Genomic DNA, 24,492 nt, shown 5'->3' with positions numbered 1-24,492 from the left:
AACTGTGGGAGTAATTAAGACACCTAGATGAATGTCTTAAGCTGAGCAGGGGCCAAGAGGCTGAGAGAAGACACCCTTGTGGAGCAGACTGGGGTGGTTTAGTGGCTGCAATTGATACAAAACCTGGGTTTAGATCTCACATGGCCAAAAGCCACAGCTTGGGAAGCACGTCTGGTGGAGGATGTCGGTATATCTGCGTGTTTCCTCACAAAGGCTTGGGATTCCAGTTCTTATTTTTAGTACTATTTTCATTTCTTCATGTAATGAGTTCAGTGTTTCAGGCAGCCCTGGAGGAGCAGGAAGGACGTGTCCTGTAATAAAACTAATTAATTCATGTGGAATTTCTAGCCATTATTGTGAAACTGGCCAAATTCCTCACTCTTGAAAAGCTGCCAAAATGGCCATTAATCTGGCTGTGGTCATGAGCAGGATTCCTGTGGCCTCCTGCAACACCCGACCGGCCCCTGGGACGGAGACTGCAGAAACCAAAGTGGATGTTATTTCCTCACACCAACTCCCACAGCCCGAGTTTTACTAAACAAGACGGTTGTCTCAGAGGGCTCCATGCCAAATTCTTCCCAGTGCCCCCAGACCAAGCATGCCCCCGTCATGTGTGCAGAGGTCTAGACCTCCAAAATCAGCCCGAATCAGGCATTTCAGAATTACTCAAAGCTCTGCAGACCAACTGTTTTCACCCGCCCAGCCTTGGCGATGCTCTCAGTGACAGGTGCCCTGAAGGGAGCAGGGTACCAAATTTGTCCTGGAGACATCAGAAGTTGTATTCCCACCACCCAGCTGGGCATGCTAGGAGGCTGAGCTTTTCAGGTCTCATCTGCAGGCAGTGGGGAGCTGGGCTCCTCCACAGGGAAATTCCAGGCAAGAATCTCATGGACCGAAATCCCTCAATAATGCACAAGAATTAATGGAATCTGTCTCTCTGCCTGCAAGCTGGGGGTGACAAGGTCTGCGGGGCCTGGCAGGGAAAAAAAGCATGGAATAAACTTATTTTAGTCACTAAAATCAACAACAACAAAATTACTCAGAATTCCCACAGGGAGCCAACCTATTGTGTAAGAAGGCACCATTTTGCCATAGTCTCTTTTTCCTCCTCCAATTCTGGACTGCTCTTTAAATTCAGTGATGGGTTAGAAGGTTACCCTCAAAATAGTACCTCTAGTGTTGTCCCACCATCCAGTCCCAGGAAGGACCATATTCCCTGAACACCACTAGAAATCCAGACTTTCTGCCCCAAATGTCCTGGGTAATGGGCCATCTGTAACAATCTGGATTTCTAACAGTCTGAACAAAATTCTCCAAAAACCACCTCTGCACAAGCCACAGAGGCAGCACTGTTCGCCATGGCCAAAGGAGAAGGTCCCCTGCCATGGCAACCCATTGCTTTAGGCCTCCTCATCCCAGTTTCCATAATGGCAGATGATTTATCTATCCATTCACACCATAGTCAAATCAAGATGGTGCTGCAGTGATTTCCTTGCCATTACATTGATCTGGTTCATATGATGTTCAGAAGAACAGAAAGTGCCCTCTACACATCAGGGATCGTATCAAACTCACGGCCCATGGTGAGTGGTGGGTACTGTGCTAGAAAAAGAATAGCTGTCGGAGCTCAGTAGTGCAGATATGGAGAAGGATCCACCACAGGGATGTTGTCCTTGACCAGTTGGACTAAGAGATGCCTTGCCAGAGCCTGGGATGGAGCCTGGAGCAGTTCTTCCAACCTTCATAAAGCAGTGGTAAGACTCTTTATAGTGTTATCACTCAGCATTTCCCTCACACTGGTTCAGCTGCAAACCTAGAAGAGTAAACCAGCTACCATGTGGAGAGTGGACTGCAGCACCCCTGACAAGTGTCCCCAAGAAGCAAGACAATTGACCAAGGTAACAGGCATTTGTCTTTAGCACAGGCACTGCAGGTTGAGTAAGGAGGACCAGGAAGAACAGAAAACAGCCACAGAAAGCTCTGGGGCTGCTGGGTTAGCCTCACTGCAAACAGAAACACTGTGGTCACCAACCACCCCAACCCTACAACCCCCACACCGAATTCTCATGGTAGCCAGGACCCAGAGGACACAAACCAGGCACCTCAGGAAGCCCCCAACCCAGCCCCCAACCCCCAACCCCAACAAGATTATCCACAGCCTCAGTAGCTCCACATTCCTGCTGGGGCTATGGGGCACAGCCCCAGTGCCAGCCCTGGGCTCCAACAGTGCAGGAGGATGGAGCCCCATGCTGGCCACCCCTCTTGCTCTTCCTTCTCATGCCATTCCTCTTTGCTAAACCTGAGTTCCTCTCCCCATTTCTGCTTGCTTTTGAAGTGCCAGATGAAACAGCACCAGATGGAGGCAAGCCGCTCTCCTGCTGAAAGCAACGGGAGACGAGCGTTTCCACATGGGCTGCGTGGGAGGGCTGCCATCGCGCCAGTCGCAAGCCCTGCATCTCCCCCCGGCTCAGCTCACAGCCGAACGGTGCGCTGAGCACTGCAGACAAAACCTCCTGGGTTCAAACAGAAAATGACCCCCAAACAACTTTCCAGATGCAAAAAAAGGTCAGATTCTGGCCAGTTTCACTGCTTCTGCTCTTCTGCCTTCACTGGGGACCCTGAGGATCTGTTCTGCTCCCCTCAAGAGCAAAATTTGGGCCTCCTAAAATACAGGGCATTCCCTACCCTACAGACAGGCCACACTGCGGGGGACACACACCTGATCTTTGGAGGTACCAAAAATGTCTTGGAGGACACCCAAAACCACAGAAATGCCTTCAACAACTCACTGCACACCCCAGTCCCCCCAGACTGAACAGCAAGCATTCCCGGGACATGGACATCAGGTGCCCACCCCTTTCTAGTTTTAAAACAGCAAGAGGGAAACGTGGGAAAGTTATCAGCAACCTCCTCACCTAGCCATGAGAAGTCCATTAGCATGGATTGGATCTTCTACAACTAGCCAGAAGAGCTGAGAACAGACTGCCCTGTATGAAGTCTGAAAAGCAAGACCTTACCAGGAAATATCCCTGTGGTCTTGAGCAGAAATATGGGGCAAGGCTTCATGAACTTTCCCAACTTTATAGGACCACAGGACTCCCCCACAAGCAATGCCATGCAAGTGACTGCAACAGCATGTCAGTGTTGTAGGTATCCTGCATCCCCTGGCTACAAGTACAAGCTGTGAGGAGGCACAAAAGCTCCTCTCTAAGGTCACCTCCAGCCAGTAAGGTGTTGGAGATGTTATTAATTTCAAGAGCAGAGTATTAGAAATCCCCTCATCCCACCTGGGCTGTTTTATCTGCGGAAAATTGTAAGGAAAAGCAGGGATTTCAACATGGTCCAATTCCCACCAGTGCTTTGTGTCATTCTCAATTACAGTCCAGAATGAAATACCAAGAAATCATTCCTTGTGGCCGGCAGAATTAATGGGATCTTTGACTACAGAGAGCACCAGGCAGTGAACTTGTTCCCTTACCAGCCAAGAGGCACAGTGCAGCTTTTCTTCAGAACAAAAGCTGCAATGTCAAAGGATAGTTTAAGGCTTATAAAAGTGACCTGATGTTTCCCAGTATTCCAGTCTGTAAGAAAGGCACATGATTACTGACCCTTTCCTTTCTAAAACAATTTTTTTTTTCTGCCATAGATTGATGCAGCAAGAGGCTTTATCTTCCCACTGGTACCTAGCTAAATACATGTGGGGCAAAACACCGAACAGAAGAGAATCAATAATGCAGTTAAAACAAGCTGTCAAATGCTGGGCTGCAGCAAAGCTCTAACAACTGCGCACTGTCCCCTTTCTCAGGAGTTTTGCCCAGGATAACCACCACATCACGTTCGCTTGTAATTAGATGTCAACTCGCATGTTTAATGAGGTCACACTTGGACAGTTCTTGAACAAGAAACACTTCCTAGCTTGCTGGCAGTGACTGCTGAAGGTGGGCAAGGATGTTTCAGACAGAGACTTGGTCTGCTGAAGGTAGTTTGTCTTTGTGGAAATAATAATAAGACTGGATGTGCAATCTGCTAAACTGGCAGAAAATTCATCCTTCAAAAAAAGTGAAGATTTGGTTGGATTAACTCCCCATCATGGCTCACCCAGGGTCCAGACAAGGACCGAGACCTGCATGATGGACCATGAGGATGTGCACAAGGACAGGGAGGGAGTGGGGCATGACTGCCACAAGATCAGCTCAGCAGGGATGAAAGGCAGCCAATAATAATCTTAGGACCCTCAGCAAGGGTTTTTCCTTCTCTCCTGAGTCCACACCAGGAAGATGCATCGTGGTTAGCCTCCAAATCCCATAGCACACTCGGCACCCATGAAGCAGCGTGTTGTTGCACTGGTATGCAGCAAAGGAACACGTAACACAGCTCCCCCAGGCAGACTTGGGGCACTAATGCAGCTTTCTCCACAAGGCTAATGCCATCTGGTAAAGCCTTGCTCTTCCACTGAGGTCAAACCTGCCTCTTCTAGCAGATGCAAACAGTCAGCAAGGACATGCTGGAAAGCCAAGCCCCATGTGTTCAGTATGTGCTGCTAAAGAACACCCTCAAAAGTGGTCACACATGCACTGATTTAGGCAGTAGCTCCCCAAGGAAGAGCCAGGGATGAAGACGGGTGCAAGTGATAGTGGAAGCGCACGCAGTGACAACAGGTTTGCATCCCTCTGATACGGAAGGGGTCTGCTAAGCAGACACTGGATCAAAGTTACGTATTTCACCCTGATTCAAAGAAAGAAGCCAGGAATTCTTACACCTGGAAACTCAGCACACCACCAAGCTCAGCCCTCCTCCTGAGGGCTTTATGAAATGCTTTAAAAGCATCTTTACATTTACATCTTTACATACATCTTTACATGTACATCTTTACATACACAGAAATGCTTTAAAAGCATCTTTACATTTTACCTTGTCCTTCCTCTTACTCTCTCTGCCTAAAGCAAAAGACCTTTCTTGAAGGAGTCAGAGCCCCAGCAGGGAAGGCAGCTGTGAGCATGCTCAGAAAGCTGGAATTGTCCAATCCAAGTAGAGATGCAAAAAATCCACCAGGAAAACTGCTGTTCCTCCCAGGCCCCTAGCACTGAACACGCGACCAGGAAAAACAGGCACAGGAGTACTGCTGGCCACTGGGATGAAACCCTGTCTTCACAAATCCAGTTGTGTTTGTGGGTAACAGCAACAGCCACTCATCAGGCAGATAAACTAGCCCCAGCTAATACTGCAGCCAGGTCTAGTAGAGCGCCATACACAAACATACCTCTCACATTCCAGGTTTCACTGTTTTGCCTCCTGAATTGTTTATCTCGGCTCAATTCCTGGATGTGGATAAAACAAACGACATGGACTTTCTCACAGACGAGGCTTCTTGCTGTTCCCTTGACAAATACCATGCTCAGTGAGTATGAGCCTGCAACCCAGAGGAAAGGAAACAACTGCAAAGGGCAAGAAGGAAATGGATCATTTGCCAAGGGACAGCATGAAAACACATTTCTCATTTGGGCCAGAGCCTTGAAATCTTCCCAGGCTTCCCCTTCCCTCCAAACCACCATTTTCACACCACCATCACTCCCCCTACAGCAAACTCAAGTGGGACTGGGGCAGGCAGTAGCATTATTTTCAACAAGCTGGTCCACAAGGTGTTATTGTCTCAATACTTCAAGACGACAGCCAGCCCAGGGCCTGACCAGGTTAGCTCTTGACTAGACGCAGCTGCCATGAAGGAGCTTGGAGACCTGTTTCACATACTGACAAAGCCCCAGAGGCAGCGAGGACAGATGAGCTCTGTGGGTTTTTTTCATTCACGTATCATCCTCAGAGCTGTTATTAATTGCATTTCACTTTTAATAATTTGTTCCATGGCAAGGAGCTCTGCAGACATTTGGCTTAGCCTGGGCTGAGCTGCTGTAGTCGCTCTGGACATATTAACACACTCCTGTGGATTTGGTTCTTGCGGCTGGCTTCTCTGGTGTCTAGTAATGTCCAAGCTTGCATAAGCCAGGCTGAACGTCTGGTTGCAGCACTCGTAACTAACCTCCCTCTTGCTCATGTGCTTCTGCCTCAATAGGCATCTAACATGGGACAAGGGGGACACTCATAGCCTGGCTCTCCTCTACTCCTCACCCACTTTTCAGCAACACGGTGCCTTCAGGACCTCCACTGCTGTGCTAGATCTGGCCAACTTGATAGACACATACACATGCAGATCATGATGGATGCTTCATTTCCTTCTAAAAGCAGGAGAAAAGCAGAAGTCTTCCTGGCAATTCAGTGGACATGAAAAATGCACTCATAGCATTACTGGCATGGTTTTCAAGTTGCTGTTAAAATTCCACTTATATTATGCTACCACCAACCTCAGAGTCTTCTGTGTTTTGGAGCAATAGATTAAACTGTCTTTTAGCAGCTGTCTGCCAAGGGGAAATGGAGGTTTTGACATTTGACCCATAAGGAAGGATGTGTGGCATTTGGGGCTACCCAAATAAGGATTTTAGTTGGATGCTAAAGCAAGCTACGTTTTTAACAGTTAACTATTTTGACGCTGGTTTTGTATCATAGGAGTTCAAAGTGGAGTCCCTGACCAGGTGAATGAGGCAACCCCAGCCCTGCAAGTTCGAGTTTGCCTGGGGCCACATTCTTTGCACAGCTCTCTTTCCACTGGGAAAGGTTCCTTTTTGCATGGACTAAAGAAAACACATTTGTTTTACTAAAGAAGTGAGATTCCAAAGTAGGACTCAATAGCCAGCAGTGGGTTCTGAAGCAGATCCCACTGAACTAGTACAAATATTCCAACAACAAAATAAAACAATACTACAAATATCCCAACAACAAAATAAAACAACACTACAAACCCAACTGAACTGCACTGGCAAAGGGAAGAAAAATTCCCTTAACTGGTCAGCTTTGAGCAGTGGCTCAAGAACAATTTTTAAGAGTGCAACAAGTTTTACTCCTAGGACCTTGTCTCCATCAGGAAAAAATAGATGTTCTTCAGCTATTCTCAGAACTCAGGCAAGACAATGTGGGACATTTGCTGACATTGCTAAGATCTGCCCTGCTCCATCTCCCAGCACAAGTTCCCACTTTGGAGCAGCACTGGCACCCTTCTGCACCTTGAGCCAGTTCAGGTCATTGATCTGACAGAAAAACATTGACTGGTTTCCTGGGGCTGGCTTCCTGCTCCTGAACCAGCCTTACTCTCACACAAGGTGAGAGCTAAACCCAGCAGAAGGAAGGGAGAGGGACATTGCAGCTGAGAGCTGGACAAGACCACACAAGCCCCTGATTCCAGTCTGTGATGGCCAAAGCAGAAGGCAGCATCCCCACCCTCCGGCTGAGATTGGAGAGGTTGAGAGATGCCAATGCCACCTGAAACACCTCTCAAAACACATTGTGTCTCCAGGACCTATTCGGTCCTGGGCCACTGTAGACCTGCTTAGAGAGAAGATGGCTACTGGAGACCGGGGTATTATCTGCTAGGACACAGGCTGCTAACGTGACGTACAGACAGTCCTCTGCTCCCAGTGTCCTGGCAGACCTCAGGCACGTCATTTAGTCCATCTGCAAAACAGCATGCCGATCTCGCTGAGGTGCTGAAAGAACAAACAAACTCAAGACTGACACGAACTCTCGGCGAGCTTCGCGCGCGCAGTAACAATCCTCTGTCCCCAGTTCAGGTGGTTCCAGTCAGTAGTACGTACCGTTTGTTACGCGATGACCTGAAATAAACTGTAAAATGGTGCGGTCCAGTGTCATCAAAACTATTTCAGAAGCCCTGATCCCTGGAGGTGCTGAGCCTCCATCTCGGTCCCACCATCGGTGGTAGTTCATGCACTCGCCTCCCTGGAGGGGGGGTAGAAGTTCTCAGCCTGATTTCCACAGACTACTGCTATTTTGTTCCAACATTCCCAACATCTTCAAAATACCCAAAGCCTCTTGTGCAATGAGCAACATCCCCTGCTTCCTAGCTACATGGTGGTTTATGTTACTTTCCGCCTACAACCATTTCAGGATTGGCTTTACAGACCTAAGTGGAAGACTAAACAATGCTGGAGCCACAGCAGGAGAATTTGCAGAGTTTTATTCCTTGTTTCATTTGGGCAATCCTGCCTCTCATCAGGGACAAAAAAACTTGCCAACCTCTTAATTTAGGAATAGCACGAGCTCTGCATTCCAGTCCCGAATGAACCAAAGGAGCCTTTTCAAGCTGGAAAGGGGAAAAAGGGCAAATACCTTTAAGCACATTTTAAAAAAAAAAAAAAAAAAAGCCTCAACACCTGCCTTTTGCAGGCAAAAACCTGCTCTCGGGGGCACTCTTGAAACTAGCTTGACATCAGCATTTGAAAGGGAATTCCAATCCCTGCTTTTCGGGTGCCAGACTGCTTTTCCTGTCACTGCTTTAAAGGAAAAGCAAACTCTCCCTCATATATGTTTTGCCGGCATGCTGCAGAGGGAAGCGACGATGTGAGTCTGAACAGAAGAGTATCAAGTGAAGCTGGCAGATTCGGGTCTTGTTTTTGTTGTGGGTTTGGGTTTGGGTTTGGTTTGTTGTTTTGGTTTGTTGTTTTTTTTTTTCCAAGTGGCTACAACAACCTGTTAAAGGTTTTGTAATCTGAAGAGAGCAAACCCTTTTCTGGATGTCCAAGCTTCTTTGCCAAGACATGCTCGACTGTGAATATTCCAGCTGCATGTTTCACATCACAATGGTTAAGGATGTGCCAGTATTTTTTTTATTCATCCCCTATATACATTACAGAGCACCACATACATTAAAGTGTTCTTAAACTGTGCTATATATGTGTGTGTGTATTACACACAGAGATACAGTCAAATAAATCACATCCATTGTCAAGAAATAAGGATAATAAAATCAAGCAAGTGACGTAACATAATTCTGAAATAAAGTCCATAAAATAAAAAAAAAAGCAGCATTAACGCAGCAAATCACCTCTCAGCCCATCACTGCAATGCTCTCCATGCCTCCCCTCCCCAGCTTCTTGTAAAAGCATAAGCCTGGAAGTCAGCGCCAGATTCCTTAAATCAAAATGCCCTTGGCTTCTTCTGGAGAGTGTAAAATTCACTCCCTTGACACTCATATTCTGTAGACAAGCTAGATTTCACATCAACGTGTTCTCCAGATTCCGGGCTCTCTACAGCCTTTCGCAGCTTGGCAAAGCGGGGCGGGGGGGGGCGGGGACAGGAGTGGGGACCGCAAGCGGTCACAGCACCTGGGTGCGCGGAAGCAGCAGCCTGCAACGTGTAGAAGTTTTCCCTGCTGCCGCTTTTTCTTCACACACACGCACCCCCCCCCCCCGGCTCCGCCTCTCCCCCGGGACCGGAGCCGGTGCGCAGGTACCCGGCTGCGCTCCCACCCTCCCGGGCAGCGACGCTGAGGGGTCCAGTCGGGTCAGAGAGCTTTTAAATTAAAGCCTCAACAAGAGAGAAGGGAGGGAATTCAAAGTCCTACTGCTGAACTAGTTATGCAAAAGGGGTCAGAGCCCCAGGAGAGCAAAGGAGAGCAAATCCAGTAAGGAGGCAGAAGTCAAGGAGGGGCGATTTCAAAGGAGAAAGTGTTGGTTTCTACTCCCAGACCCGATTCGGCAATTTTCAGCATCCCACGGAGCGGGAAAGAGCTTGCAGCCGATGGCAGGGAGGGGAGGCATTAATAAAGCCAAGCTTTGCTGTACCGGCATCCCCAGGAGCGCTCCCTCCCACGGCAATCGCAGCAACAGGTCAGGAGCCTGTTGGCGTCCCCGTCCCCGGGGCCGCGTCCTCGAGGGACGCTCCTCTTCCCCCCGGCACTCAGTGCCTGGACGGGGGGGGCAGAGGGAGCCAGGACGCCCACGGGAGTCGGCAGCGGCCACCCCAGCTCCAACGTGGGCTTTGCCGGGAAGGTGGCCGTAGGGAACGGGCTCCCCACATAGCAAGGCCCCCGCAGCCCCCCAACCACCCCCTTCCCAGCAGGCAGCACAAGGTCCTCCCGCACCGTCTCTCTTCGAGGCATCCGTCACCCTCCAGGGTGCTTTTACTCCCCCACCAAACCCAAACCTGAACCTCCACCTCCCTCTGCTCCCCGAAGGATTCCCCCTCAGTTGTATCTCCCCAAACTTGACCCTTTTCTGCCCTCATGGCTTTTCTTCTCTAGAAGACCCCAACCTCGACCCTGTCCCCCGGGGCAGTCCCTGCACCACACCACCCCACCCCCGTTACACCTCGACCCTGGGGTTCCTGCCGCGTGCCAAGGAACCCTCTAACCTTCGGGTAGCTGCACCTCCAAATATCCCATTTTCCCCGCACCCCCGTGGATGCACTCCCGCTCCTTCCCCGCCTCCAGCGCCCCTCTCACCCCTGCCACCTTCGTCCCGCGGGGATCCCCGTTGCCCGCCCTCCCGAGTGGTCCCCCTGTCCCGGGAGGACCCCGTTTAGGCCACCCGTTAGGATCCCCTTGTCTTCCGGACGTGCCGGTGCCCGCCTGCCCCGCCGCTGCTCCCCCCGGGCCCGGTATCCCTGCCCGGGTCGCGGTGCCCCGTGCCCCACCCCGGTGCCGGTGCGCCGTGCCCCGGTCCCCGGCGCGGAGGGCGCTCGGTACCCCGTCCCCGCGCGTGGCTCCCCGAGCGCCGCGCCTGACCCGCCGTCCCCGGTGCCGACTGCGCGGTGCCGGGCGCTGCTCACCTGCCGGGCGCTCGGCGCTGGCGCCGTACTCGGCCGTGTCGCGGCGGCGGGCGCAGGTGCCCTGCCCCTGCACCAGGGCTTGGAGGGGCAGCTCGGCGCCGGGGTCGGGGTAGCAGCGCAAGCCGGCGGCGCAGCGCGGCGTATAGACGCCGCACGCCTCGGCCTCCAAGCGGGCGCACACCGGGCAGCAGCCGCAGCCCGGCTCCCGCACCAGCTCGGGGCAGGGCGGGCGGGCGGCCGGGGGGCAGGCGGCCAGGCGCTCCGCCGTGCAGGGCGGGCAGCGGAACAGCACCTCGGGCAGCGCCGGCCCCGCCAGCGCCAGCGCCGCCGCCGCCGCCGCCACCAGCAGCCGCGGCCAGGCGGCCCGCGCCGCGCCGCCGCGACCGACCCCGCCGAGCGCCATGGCGGGACTGACGGGCGGCGGGGCCGGCAGGTGGACACGCCGCCCGGCCCCCCGGCGGCGCGGCGCGGAGAGGAGCGGAGCCGAGCGGCGCGGCACGGCGCGGCACGGCACGGCGCGGCGCGGCACGGCACGGCGCGGAGCGGCGCGGGCCGGGCGCGCCGTGGCGCCGCCGGGTCCTAAAGCCGCCACCGCGCCCGCCCCCCACCCCACCCCCCCCACCCCACCCGCGGGGGTCGGGGCTGCCCCGGAGGGGAGAGCGTGTCAGCCCCACAGGGGATCGGGAGCTTCCCCGAGGAGTTTGGGGGTATCCCAAAGGGAAGATGGGGTCTGACCTACACGGGGCGAGTGCCTGCCGCAATGGGAGTCAGGGTCTGCCCCACGGGGCATGGGGATCTGCCTCGCAAGGAGGTCGGGGTCTGTCCCACGGGGCAGAGGGGGGCAACCCCAGAGGGAATCGAGGCCTGCCCCACAAGGGGGATTGGGGCCTGCCCCACAGAGATGCGTGGTACAGGGAGGGGTGGCGATCCTACCACAAAAGGGTTGGGACCCTGCCCCACAGGGACACCCAGTGCTGGGGGCGGGGGGGTTAAACTGATCTCCACAACCCCAGAGACCGCCGAGAGGGGGGCTGGGGGGCAGGTGGGGGCCCACTCTCACCCAGCTGCCCCAGAAGTGCCAGGTCAGGCATGAGCAGCCATGTTTCAGGCCAGGTCCCTCTATGGGGATGGGGGGGAGCAAAACCTGGGCTCAGGGACAGTCCCACCATCTGGCCCCCCACCAAACACTGGGCCTGGGAGCCACCCTGCCTCTATGGGAGCAGGACACTGAGGTCAGGTGAGCCCCCTTGGAGACACAGGGCCCCATGCCCACAGGGCAGCCCACTTCTCCAGCCTGACTCCCCACAGGGCATTTACACCCCTAGACCAAAGCCATCTGCAGCAGGCTCAGTGCCTCCCCTGCAGTGCTGCCCTGCAAGGGTGCCCGAAAGCTGGGGTAAAACCAGGGCTACAGAGGCAGATCTCTCCTGGCTTTGGGGTTTTGGTGTAAAACAGCCATTTCAAACCCTATCACACTCCTCTCCCTGCTGCCCGTCACAGGTAGCATAGCGCAGCACAGAGGATTTTAAGTACAAGGGGTATTACGTAGAGGTGACTTTTTTCCACTAATAAAATATAATAACAACAAAGTCAAGGGAATGCAACCGAGCTAATGAAGCTGGAAAACTCGGTTAATACCATTGTGGGGTTGTATGGTTAAAGCCAGGCACTGAGGCAGCCTGGGTTCCCTCAGCTGCAGGAACGTCAGCTTTGGGGCACTTAAAGTTAACATTTGCTGCTGTAGTTTGTTGTTGGTTTGTGTTTGTTTTTTTCAAATTAAGAAAAATGCAAAATGCTGCTTTTGATGACTCGTGCGACACAACTTTTGGCACAGGATTACTCATGGCCCTGGAGTTATACAACAACATGTTTGTTTGTGGGATCGACAAGCATTCAGCACGCTCCATGAAATCCCTATGATACATCCTGCGACCAAGCGTGCGGTCCCATCCCAGTCACCAAGTCTTCCCAAACAGTAACTCGGATTTTACCAGAGTTTAATCAAGTGTGGTCCCTTTCTCTGGCCACCCATCACAGTGCAGATAGACACCTTGTTGTGAAAGAGCTGCCCATTTGCTTCACTTTTTAAAACGCAACATTGCTTGTTTGTGCCTCGCTTAAGCTGGATGATTTTAATCATCCCTGTTTCAATTCTGGAGGAATCCAGTTAGTTTTGGGGTCCCTGTGGCAGCAGCACTCATTGCTGCTTGCAGCAGTCATCGCTCTGAGTGTAGGGGACTCCGAAACTTCAAGCCAACAAAAATGTTCCCCTGAAAGTAGAATCAAATAACGAAGGTATTTTTATTCCGCTTCACGTTACAAAATCCCTTTTTGCATTACTGAACCCAAATTTTGAGTGACCTAAGGAAATCTCTTCAAGAAGACAAAAAAATACATATATAAGAAAGCCCAGCACAGATTTTGCATTCGTTACTCCCACAAATCACAAAGTGGGAAAATGGGATGCATAGCCCTGCACACAAGCAGCCCCTCAAAAGTCTCTCTTTCTATAAAATCTATAAAATATAAACCTATAAAACAGATTTGCCAGCAGATGTTCAATAGAAAATTGAGTGAATTATTTTCACCGCACACTCACGACTTCTCAGGGATGAGGGGAAGGAGGCTCTGGGTACCTTTTTTATGATCTGCCATTGACTTCACTAATGACTCACATTTGGTTCCAATGAGATATTTTCATATGACTAATGAATCTATATTTGGAGACGTAAGAGGGTTTGGCTAATTATCTGTTGCAGTCAGTTAAATATTCCAAGTATTCAAAGTAGGTTTTCTTCCAGTGGCAAATGTTATGCCCCCACGCTCTGTCTTCTCCTGGTGCTTTAAAAGCAGCCCAGCACTTTGACTCGTACCAGGCTGACATCTGGGTTTCTGCGTGTGTAAGCACAAGAGATGGCCTGAACTTAATTACACAGCGAACCAATCCTGCATTTTTTAAGTGGCCAATAGGTCACTCCCCAAGGGACGTTTTAAACCCGATTTTTCAACACGCACTTGATGCTGGCAGCGGTCCGTTTTGCTGGGGGCATTTACTGGGGTGCCATTAATAACTCCTGGCAGGGGCAAATTCCTTATGAGCACCGTTGTGTAGGCTGCTTGTGCACAAATCATTTTTCCGCACGGAGGGCTCGAAATCTGATGAGAGAAGGGAAGGGAGAGAGGAGGGGGAGGGAAGGGGCTCCGTCAGCTCAGCTGCCTGAATTGCAGGAGGACATTAAACATAATGATCCTGGAGGGAAAGAAACCGTACGCAGCTCGGATGTGGGAACGAGCCAGGATTTCCTGTTCATATGCCTCTTTAGTAGGTGCTCGGGCTGTTCTTCTTTTATCGCCGTCGTTTTCTTTGTCCGCCACCGAAGCAATAACGCCGGTGCAGATACAATGGATCAGATGTTCCCCCTGCCCCTGCTGCTGCCGCCCTCGGCCGGGAGACCTCTCTGTGCCGCTCTCCAACTCCAGCAGAACAATAAAGAAGATTTTACAGCTGTTGTGGGGATGGGGGGAGGCGGGGAGGCAGAGGGAAAACAGCTTGAGTGCCCGTGGCCAGCTATAATTTCTCCAGTGGGTCTTTGCTGACAGTTTTAGGATTAACAAGTGAGCTCTGTTCCCAGGCATTTACCCCTCTGGATAAGCTGGCCTGTTTGTTCTCAAGGGTTTATTTTACCCTACAAAATATGGCATTGCCAGACAGATGTAGGCTTGTTCCTAGAAAGGCAAGTTATAGCTGAAGCTGCATCTCACAGAGGCTTTCGCCCTTGGAATTGTTTGGAAATGCTACAGTTTTCCTCCGACCCTTTTCAGGGCAGTTTTTTCCCACAGACGTGCTGGTCCATTCTTTTATGGCTCTGTCCTTTGTCAAGGATGAATTAGGAAAAATAAACTCGCAAACAAAAAGTGGAGGCCCAGCACGGAGATCCTCTTGCTCCCAATGATTAAGAAGTATTTTACAGCTTTGGGTGTGGGGGAGAAAACAATGTTTCCTCCTGTGTTTTTCTTTCCTTCATTTTTAGCTTGGTGGGTAATGGGGGGAGGAGGGGAGAAGAACCAAAAAAAAAGAGGAGAGAAGAATAAAACAGTCTTACTTTTTTTAAAGGCTTCCTTTTCAATAGACTGATTCGAAGTGCTTTATGGTGAGTGCTGGAGAAAGCCTCGCGTGTCCCAGAGCTGGCATGGTGAGGGGCAGGTGATGAGGAAGGGAAGGCTGCAAGGAGGAAGGCTGTGAGGAGGAAGGCTGCAAGGATGCATGCTGGATCTGATGTGAGTATTTTGTGACCAGCATCTGGCTTCCTCCCTGGAGATTTGGCAAACTTCCACCGTGAGTAAAGGTTTGGTGGGTGGCTGGGACCTGGGAATTGCCATCAACCCACAGCAAAACATATCAGGGCAGGACAGAGAGGTGGTCTGCCCTCCCTTACTCCCATCCCTCCCTGGGGGGTGGCATGGGGACATGCCCAAGGTCAGAGCGAGTCGGTAGTGGGGGCAGAAGGAGCTCTGTCCCAATCCCTGTCCTCTGCAGGGGGCACCCCAGCTCCCCCTCAAAAGGAACAAAATAGCCTTAAATTCCGGTTACGGAGATGCCAAGTCCTTTCACAAGATACATATGTGTTCGTGGTCTCGGGTGGTGCCCTGCCCTCAATGGCCAGCACGTTTTTCCCCTCAGCAACGGGCCAAGCATGCTGCTGGAGCTTTGGGGGCTGGACCCCTGCCTCGCACACTCTTGGAGAGGAATCCCACCTCACCTACAAGCCCAGATCCCCTTCCCCACGCTGGCACTTGGGAAATGGCTCCCCATTGCCCCCTACACACTCCCTAAAACTGTAGGTCCCCAACGCTCCAGTCCTACATCGCCTTGCCCCCCGGCCACAGGAGCAGGGAGGGTGAAACTTAACCTGCCTCCAGACAGCCCAGTTCAGCAGCTTCACCCACCGAATCGGGGTGGTGGGAGCAAGCTGAGCAGGGCACTGCAGGGAGGAAGGAGCTGCTGTGAGACCCACTTGATCCAGCCTGCCCACAGTGCTAGCGGCTCCCCGAGGCAACCATGCTGAAAATGGCAAGCTTTCAGGGAAATAGAAGAATGGCCCAAAATAAGTTGCCAGCATCACCTCTTCTTCCTCTTCAGGTTTAGGTGCCCAGAGGTTTGTTGCAAACTTTCCCATGCTGTCAAGGCATGCAGGAGGGAGCCAGGTTTCAAGTGGTGCAAGATCAGATTTTGCCCACCCACCAGGCTTGGTCAGCAGAAGTGCTTGAACACAGAGGTGGGAATGGTTCTCATCCGAAATGAAGCTCATGTTTTCTCACTGGAGGAACGAGCAAGCTCCAAGCACTCCCCCTGCTCCGGCACGAGGCAGGGATGGAGCTGCACCACCTGGGTTGTTGCACATCTCCCCAGCACACCCTCCGCCTGCCCCTGCCCTGCAGCCTTCGCTCCTGGTGGTGACTTGCTTTTGTTTGCCCTGAGGTTACACCTCAGCCTCTTATCCTTCCTCCCCACCAAAACTCATCCAGCGTGTTTCATGCTTCCCTCAGCACTTGTGCTCTGGAGCTTGGTTGGCTCCAGTGCGAGGAGCACGAGTGCCCCACGAGCTCCTGTGGCTCTGATCCCCACCCTTAGCTCTGCTGTTCCACAGGTCACACTCAGAGCTAGGTCTGAACCTGCCTGATGTCCCAGGCCCCCCTCTCCATCCTCAAATTATTTTCTCCAGGTGCATCAGCCCAGTCAGAGTTCAGATGTCAGCAGAAGGGTCAATTATAGGCCACTTTCTTTACATTTACCCTATCTGAGATGTTTTTAGAGCAGCCCTAAACGCATTATCTATAAGTCTGATCGAGTAATTACGAATGCTTTGGAGTGGTCCAGGCTAGTTTGTTTAGGTTTCCCCGGCACTGATTAGAGATTAGCAGAGATAAAACCACCCATTGGCTGGAAGGCATAAAGCAGTGGTGGTTTTCTGGTTCAGGGGCCAGGTGCTTCGTACCTGCCCATCTCCCAGGCATCGCTGCTCTCCAACGAGGGTGCATGGGAGGGAGGCAGGGTGCTGCGAGTTTGTCGGGTCTGCAGTTGCCATACATAGCAGAGGCTTGTGGATTTGGACAACCCAGTAGCCAAACTCCTCGCTCATCCCTAAGCATCCCCAGATGAAAGTTAGATGCAAAATCCCTTTGTTTCAGTGAGTCCAGCTGCTAGAGCGTCCGGCTCCTTGGAGAGGGCTGGAACATCCTCCCAGCCCCGTGACACAGTGGGGATAGGAAACAGGCAGGATCCCCCTGACAAATCTGAGAACCCAAAGGTTCCTTTGACATTTACATTGACAGGCTTTCCCTCGGTGTCTGGTACCCCTTGAGCAGGGCTGCGGGATGAAAGCATTTCAAAGCACACGTAGGTGCTTAAGAATTTTATTAGCAGCATCAGCCAACATTTCCACTTGCTTTGTATTTGCTGTTGGAAAAGTAATAACAGCTTTGGAGAATCTACTCAGGAGAGAAAACAGCTCTTTCCTAGGCACCATGCTGGGGTACTGCTTTGAGTAACAACACTGCATGCAGGAATGGAGTGGAAAAGGGCTGCAGCCCCAGGAGGAGCAGGGATTGCTTACATGAGCCCACGGAAAGTGCTTGGATGGAACAGGATGAAGGAAAGGAAAGTGTGGTGCGACTACATATCAAGAAAAGACTCCAGCTGCTGGTCTCTAGCTGCCTATGTCAAAGCCTCCTCAGGGAAGTAACTTTATTTGTCTCCTGGGACAAGTAAAACAAGTACTGGAAAAAATACAGGGTACAGTCTTGTGTTGGCTGGGGACAAGACAGGCCATTCAGATCTTAACCCAGAGCACAGAGCTCTCCAAGGGCAAGAGAAGCATTTGAAGGTGCACAGATATTTACCTCTAACACAAAGGAAACCTCAGACCCCTGCAACCTCCTGGCTGTTGAGGAACAGGAGCTACTCCAGGGCTAGGGAACACACAAGGCTGTGCTGCCTTCGACCCTCTACCAACTCCTAAAACAGGTATTTCCCCAATCCCATTTCCCTGGTCCTGGGTCTGCACCTCTCCTGGGTCTGTCTCATTTCTGGAGACGTGGCCGAGGCAGAGGGAGATGGAGCCAAGAGTTGAGGGGACAGAGCATCTTGCAGAAACAGGTCCTTGTCCCACAGCTCCCCTGGCCTCAGACGAGCTCTGTCCCACCTCTGTCCCTGCTCAGTGGTAAAGGCAGAGACCACTCATAGATCGTCTTGGGGCAACACCAACTCTGCCTTTCTGCCTCCAGACAAAACCCCTTGCCTCTCTCAGCAACAGCACAGGAGAAAGACTGAGGAACCAACCCTGTATAAAGGTGCCCTTCTCTGCTAACAGCTACAGATGAATGTCTCTGGTGAGCATCATGGCCACACGACCGATAACGGTACTTAACCAAGAACCCAGCAGAAAGGTTCTTGGTTAAGGTTCTGAGGGCCTCAACTCAGAATATTTAATCATATGCTTTAAAGCATGCTACCTGTTAAGGCAGGTGTGGGAGGAGGTGATCTGGATGATCTCACTCCATGGTAATGCAATGAGCCCTCCTGCACTGTTGCAGCCCTGCTGGGACAGCCAGGCAGCCTGGTGGGTGGGTTTCCCCTTGCAGGACACTCCCATGGCAGCGAGTCTTTCCATTCCTTCAGTACATTTATATATGCCAGCCTGTGAACACAAGCAGCGACATGCAGCCGAAAAGCAAGACCTCTTCCGCGACCTTCTACCCAAGCATCGCTGCTCGTTTCTGGCTTGCCCCTCTGGACCCTCACTGGTTCCTCTTACAAAGCAGGAGCTGGACTAAGAAGCTCTCCTCTTCCTTGCTGACATGGACAGCCTGCCAAAGAAAATGCATGACAAAAGTGATGAGGATGGGCCACCACTGCCCAAGGCTGTATATTCCTTCCACACCAAGAAAAGTTCTCCTGGTGGCCTCCTGGAGTGCCCCTCTCAAGCAAACAGATGCCGTGCAAAACAGAGGGTTTGGCTAGAGACCTCCAGAGGTCCCCTTCAGAGCTGGAAAAGGTTGCTCAGGGTCTGTTCTGGTCCAGTTTTGAATATCTCCAGGGATGGAGATTCCACAGCCTCTCTGGGCTAAACCACTCTCCCTGTGAACTTATTTTCTTTTTATTGAGACAGAACTTCCCTTGCAGCAACTTGTCCCTGTTGCTTCTTGTCCTTTTGTGGTGCCCCTATGAGAAGAGACCTGCTCCATCCTCTCTGAACCCTCCCTTTGGAGAGTTAAATACAGCAATTAGCTCTTGCCCTCTCTTCTCCAGGTTGAACAAACCCAGCCTGCAGCCTTTCCTCATCGCTTGCTATCGCATGCTAGTTATTAACCAGACCTTTTGGTAAAGATTCTGGTGTCTCACTCAGCAGTAGAGCATGATTTTAGGTTTATAGCTCTATGTCTATTTCCAAGAATATTTTACTGGCCTGATGTATGAAGCTGCTTAAACCTTAAAATGAAGTAATCTCTGCTGCAGAATACAGCTTGCTAATTAACCCTTCACAAAAACATTACAGCTATGGATCTCAAAGCATGAGCAGCAGCGTAGCCCAATGAAAGGGCAGAGGGCCTTTAGGAAGATAACAGGAGGGATCCAGGTCACAGGTTTGCTTGGACATCAGAGCTGCATGAGCCAAGCTCGATCACGTTGCTTTGAAAGCAAGTGGACATTAAAGCTGAGGACGCTCCCACTCAAATAAACTAAATTTGGATTTTAAGCGCAGCCCCACTCTGCAAATCAGCTCTATAAAAATGTCATTGTGGGACTTCCTGTTTATTGTCTCTCGCTGACTCCAGATGAAACCCATCCCACCAGAGAGAGCTGTTTTCTAATGAGCCTTCTGCAAACACAGGTTTTCTTCCCTCGCTCACCAGCTCTGAGGCAAATCTACCTCCCCAAACCCTATGCAACACCCTGGCATTTGGGATATCCACCCAGTCAGAACCTGCTAATCTGCTTGCTTGCTCCATGCTGGATCCATCCTTCTCCTCCAGCGTTTGCCTGTCCCATGGGTCACTCCATCCTGGCAGGCACTGCTGGAGGGGGTATGAGGAGCAGTCAAGAGCAAACACAGCCCTTATCTTAGGCAATAAACCAGTTACTCACTTTTTTACCTACCAGAACAGCTGTGAGCTTACCTACTTACCTTCATTGCTGGGATTTTTCAGAAGACCCTAAGAGAACCAGGACCCTGTGCACCACAGGCATTCAAAGGCAAATGAGTACATGATTTCCTACAGCATTTTTAACTCTCCAGCCTGTAGCAAGTACAGCCCAATTCTGACCCTCTAAAGGAAGCAAAAGCACAACAACTGGTGCTGTTTTTCCACAGTGACTTTTTAGAGTTGAACCACACTTTAAATCACTTTGGTGATGCGCGCACACTCATTTGTCCTGGGAACAAAGAGAGAGCGTCCGTCCCCCCCCAAAAAGGATGGAAATATCTGCTTCACTTCAAACTTGCTTTTTTTTAATTTGCTGGTTAAATCTTAAATCTTAAACCTCAGCCAGATCTAAGGGCGAACAGTGCACATCCCCAGAAAGAAGGGGACTTGATTAGGAAAATTCTGGCCCGCAGCACAAGAACTGCCAGCTGGAACAGTAACGGGTAACAACGTGAACGTATGGATGCACTATAGCTGTAAAGGAGCAGCAGGCACAATTTGAGCAACGTTTGTGCACACCTTGGGCAGAACTGCTCCTTATAGAAGGCAGGCTGGGGAAACAACAGCTCTTCCAGGGAATCAGCTTTCAAGACCCCAGGTCTTGTGCTCCAAAGTGGATCAAAGAGGAAGGTGTCTTCCAAAACAGCAGGAAACAGACACAGGAAACAAAATCCATTAAAAAAAAAAAATACTTCTTGCATCTACCCACATTAGCAAGGCTGAAAAATAGCTAAAAATTTTGAATATAAGATCATGCCAGTACCAATCAGGACACCAATGTAGCAAAGAATAAAATATGGTGTTACTGGCCAGGAGAAATGGCAAGATACAGCCAGGTGAAGAGGGGAAAAAAGGGCTTGGATAATGTGATCTTGTCTGCTGAGAGCCCAAAACAATCCCAAAGGATCTTTCCTGAGCAATTTGCTGGCTGTGCCGCTCTGGGCCTGATGCGAGCAGCCCCGGAGGTGTTGCAGGGACAGGGCTGCTCTCAGCTCACTTGTCCTCTGCCGGATGCCAGGAGTTCGGTGAGCCTGGCCCGGTACCCAGAGCACCAGGGTTAAAGTTAGCTCTTTTACAATCCCCTGCTGGAAACTGCAAGGGGAGAGGGTAGGGAAAAGCTGATCACAAGGTATGGCAGAGTAGAAACTGCAATGGATACAGAAAATTATGGAGGGCAAGTTAAAAAAAGAAGAAAAGAAGAAACATCTTCCTCTTGCCACTTTTACCTCTCTGAATTGCCCGATGTCTCATTGAACAAGTTTTTCTAGCTCAGGTTCTCAAGATTTGGGTGTCTGTCTTCCTGAAGGAGATTTAACACTTCTTTCTGGTGCTGCATTAACATGCCTAGAAGAGCAAGAGATGGATGTCAGGAGGTTACTGCCATCCTTCTGTCCAGGCAGGACTGCCCGGTCCCATGGAGTGGAGATGGGGGCACAGCTGGGGTTATGAGAAGGCATCCAGCTTTCAAACTCATCCAGCCACTTAGCCACTGCAGAAACACCCCCCAGCCCAATGGCTTTTGTGGGCCAGCCGAACCCAGCAGAGCATGAACACAAAAGAACCCCTAGGAAATAGCTTCTGCATCTCTTAATTCCATGGGACAGGTCAGGGCAGGGAGCTGCATGGGAGCCAGCCAGGATTCCTGTATACACACCACCAGCAGCCTGCACACAAGCTCCCACGAGGTTTAAATCACGGTCTGTGGGAAAATGTCAGCTTCTCTAGACAAACTATTCACATCAGAAAAATCAACGGTAGTGATAAGCACCTGGAGAGCTTTGATAGCAAGCTCAGTGTGATCCACATGGCACCATGGTATCCGCGCTTTTGCCTGCATCCTCCCAGACAAGGCAAATCTTTCTTAGGACACCCTGCAAATCCCCCACTGCTGGGAATTCCCTGGAGAACCCACCCTGGTGTGGCAGAGATGGGGCCCAACCACGCAGCGTTCAATATCCAACACTGCTGCTTGCAAAATCATCACGGTTGCCCTCTACACCCACTTTTCTCCCACAAAAGCAAGTCGATACCCCCACTCCACGATGGTTACACGATGGTAACCTCTCACATGAGGACAAAGGGTGTCACCACATGCACCTCGCCATTTTGCCAATAAACACAGTCATCACTCAGAGAAGGGCAAAAGCACAGTGAACAGTATGAAGTGCTCAGTAAACCAGTTCACCACATTGGTCTGAACTGGGAAGAGCTGTGAGAGATCAGCCTGCCAAATCCTCCACTGGAGTCCTTCCAAATTACCCAAGCCAGCGCAGCTTGGCCGGGAAGCTGATGGGATGGGGTGTTTGCAGGCAGCTGGACTTCCCCTGTGTCTAGACTGACTTGGGGAGGGGGGGTTGCATCCGTGACTCACCCCAGGCACCTGGCAGCGTGGCAGTGGCCTCCACTCTCCCCTGCAAAACCCCGCAGCCAGGGTGGAGGGGCTTGTGTGCATCACCCCGAGGAGAACCGGTCTGCAGCTGGGCCGGGGTGCCGAGATGCTGCAGCCGGGGACCAGGCAGTCTGGCTGCAACCTCTGTGCCCGGCGCTGAGAGCACAGGCAGGCAAACCCGCTCCATCACGCCTCTGTCCATGCCCTGTCCTGCACCTCACTGCTGGGATCACAGGGGACAGGACTACTCTACCCGAGCTTGTCCCCAAAATGGGACTCATCTGCTAGCCACATTACTTGCACATGAACACGTGCCCCACCTGAAGCCTGGAGCCCAGCAGCCATGATCAAAGACCTGGTTCACGTGGTCTGAGTGGTCAGAGACACTGCTCCGGTCCTAGACTGACACCCAGAGCCTGAGCCCTTTGGCAGGTCCTTTGAACGTGGACAGGTCAGAGCTCTGGGTATCTGCTTTCAAACCCACTGTTGAACTGGCAGCATGGATGTCAGAGCGAGTTTGTGGCTGCCTCGTCCTAGTGTGAGCCCAGAAAGTCTATCAGGGCTGTACTTCACGCTGGGACAATAAAGCCACTGTCCCCTGGGACGGCAATAATCTGTCCCCAGAAAAGAGCAGCCCTGCTGGTGTAACTGCACTGGGGACTTCAGTGAGCCTAAAGCCACTCTCAGATCACATCACCCCCCACCCCTGACCCGCATAGCTCTGCGGGTAAAAGTCTGTACCATTGCTCTGGCCAGCAACATTAGACATAACAAATGTATTTTTAAAACAAGGGGGAGGAACATTTTTCAGGCCTAGGGGGTAGAGGATGTTGGCTTGAACTGCAGGAGAAAGTTCAAGGTCAAATCCTCCTGCATGCAAACCAGCTCCTCCGGCAATGCTTTGCAGCAGTGCCAAGTATGAGCCCCTATTCTAGCATCTTCCACATGAGCACCTCTCTGCTTTGGGCACACACATATTTCTGAAAAATATCAGGCTGTAAATCAGTTCTGCTCCTAGCTGGTAAAGTCCTCAAGGTAAGGACAGTGTCCAAATAACACCTGAAAACCATGTGACAGAAACCCAGGTGATGCTGCCTTTCTCACACCAAGATGTGGGTGCATCGGCCCATGCTTCTCATTCAGAATCCCAATGGAAGGTTTGGGCTTCATAATTCTTGTTATCACCTCTCTTCCAAGCCTGGGACAGACAGATAGACAGGTGGACAAGCAGATCATACGTCAATAAAATGGATCACATTTAGGAGACCTCTGACTCTTCACCATGGCTTCATCCCACTGGGAAACCAACTTGAAAGACCCTGGACCACTCTCAAGGGACACGTCTCCAAAACCCCTTTCCCAGCAGAGATTGCCCAAAGCCTTATTATTTGTAGTAATCGTCCCAACCAACCAAAGCGCTACTTTGTGGATTGAGCCCCATTCAGCTGACAAAAGCAAGAGCTAAAACCAGACTGAAGTCCTATCTTGGGCCTCACTGCCAACAGGTGCAGTTTTATGAGCTGGTTTTCTTGTTTTCTTAAGTGTTTTACTCTTGTCCTCATTGGAAGAGAGGCAAGTCATTGATTGTAGGGAAGGAAGTGATGAATCTCACCCCACTCACAATGTTTTGTTGATCTTGTTCATCTCCCCAAGCCTGAGCCACAGCAGATACTGCACAAGTTAGATTTGTAAGACAAAGTTATCTCTTCAAATATGTTTAGTTCAGTATCTTTCCTGCAATGAAACCTCCTCTTGTAGGTATGCTTCCTCCCCTGAAGAAATGTCCTTGTGTACAGCAGATGTAATCGCTGTCCCCGGGGGATGGTGTTCCTTCGTTTTTACTATAGTAAACTATTTTCAGGAAAAATACTGCATCAGAAATTAACTGTGCTACAGATGCTAAAAAAATGTATCTTGTATGGCTCAAAGCAATCAGCATGGTCATTTTCTGCTCTACACTTTTTCAGTTCCTTGCCACCCTTAAAAACAATTGAGGAAGGTGCATAACAGAGGTGCTACAATTTTGTCCTGAGGTCCTTACCTGCACTTTAATTCAGCTAAATCCTCAGCAGAGTATTTTTCACATGCCTGGCCAAAAGCAGTCCACCATTCAAGAGCTTACCCAGCTACCTGTGACTTCAAAGAACTCGTTACCTGTTTTTTTTATGGTGTTCTTCACCGCATAGGCATCCCGCGCACTTCCCAAAGGTTTTGGGGAGGCAGTCACC

At 51.2% G+C, this 24,492-nt stretch overlaps 1 protein-coding gene across 1 annotated transcript in view; it reads right to left on the bottom strand.

Annotated features, from left to right (window-relative positions):
* Window positions 1-11,074, bottom strand: part of IGFBP2 (insulin like growth factor binding protein 2) — a gene marked incomplete at its 5' end in the record, with an annotated part of 61,467 nt that extends 50,393 nt beyond the window's left edge. The window contains one exon of the mRNA XM_082001607.1: window positions 10,672-11,074. Coding sequence (XP_081857733.1) covers window positions 10,672-11,074 — 403 coding nt within the window. The remainder of the gene's footprint in view (window positions 1-10,671) is intronic.
* Window positions 11,075-24,492: the final 13,418 nt, after the last annotated feature.

The sequence above is a fragment of the Phaethon aethereus genome (assembly GCF_964289735.1).
Source record: "Phaethon aethereus genome assembly, chromosome: 6".
Lineage (NCBI taxonomy): Eukaryota > Metazoa > Chordata > Aves > Phaethontiformes > Phaethontidae > Phaethon > Phaethon aethereus.
Note: the sequence above shows the minus strand (reverse complement) of the source record. Positions and strands in the feature narration are given on the sequence as shown.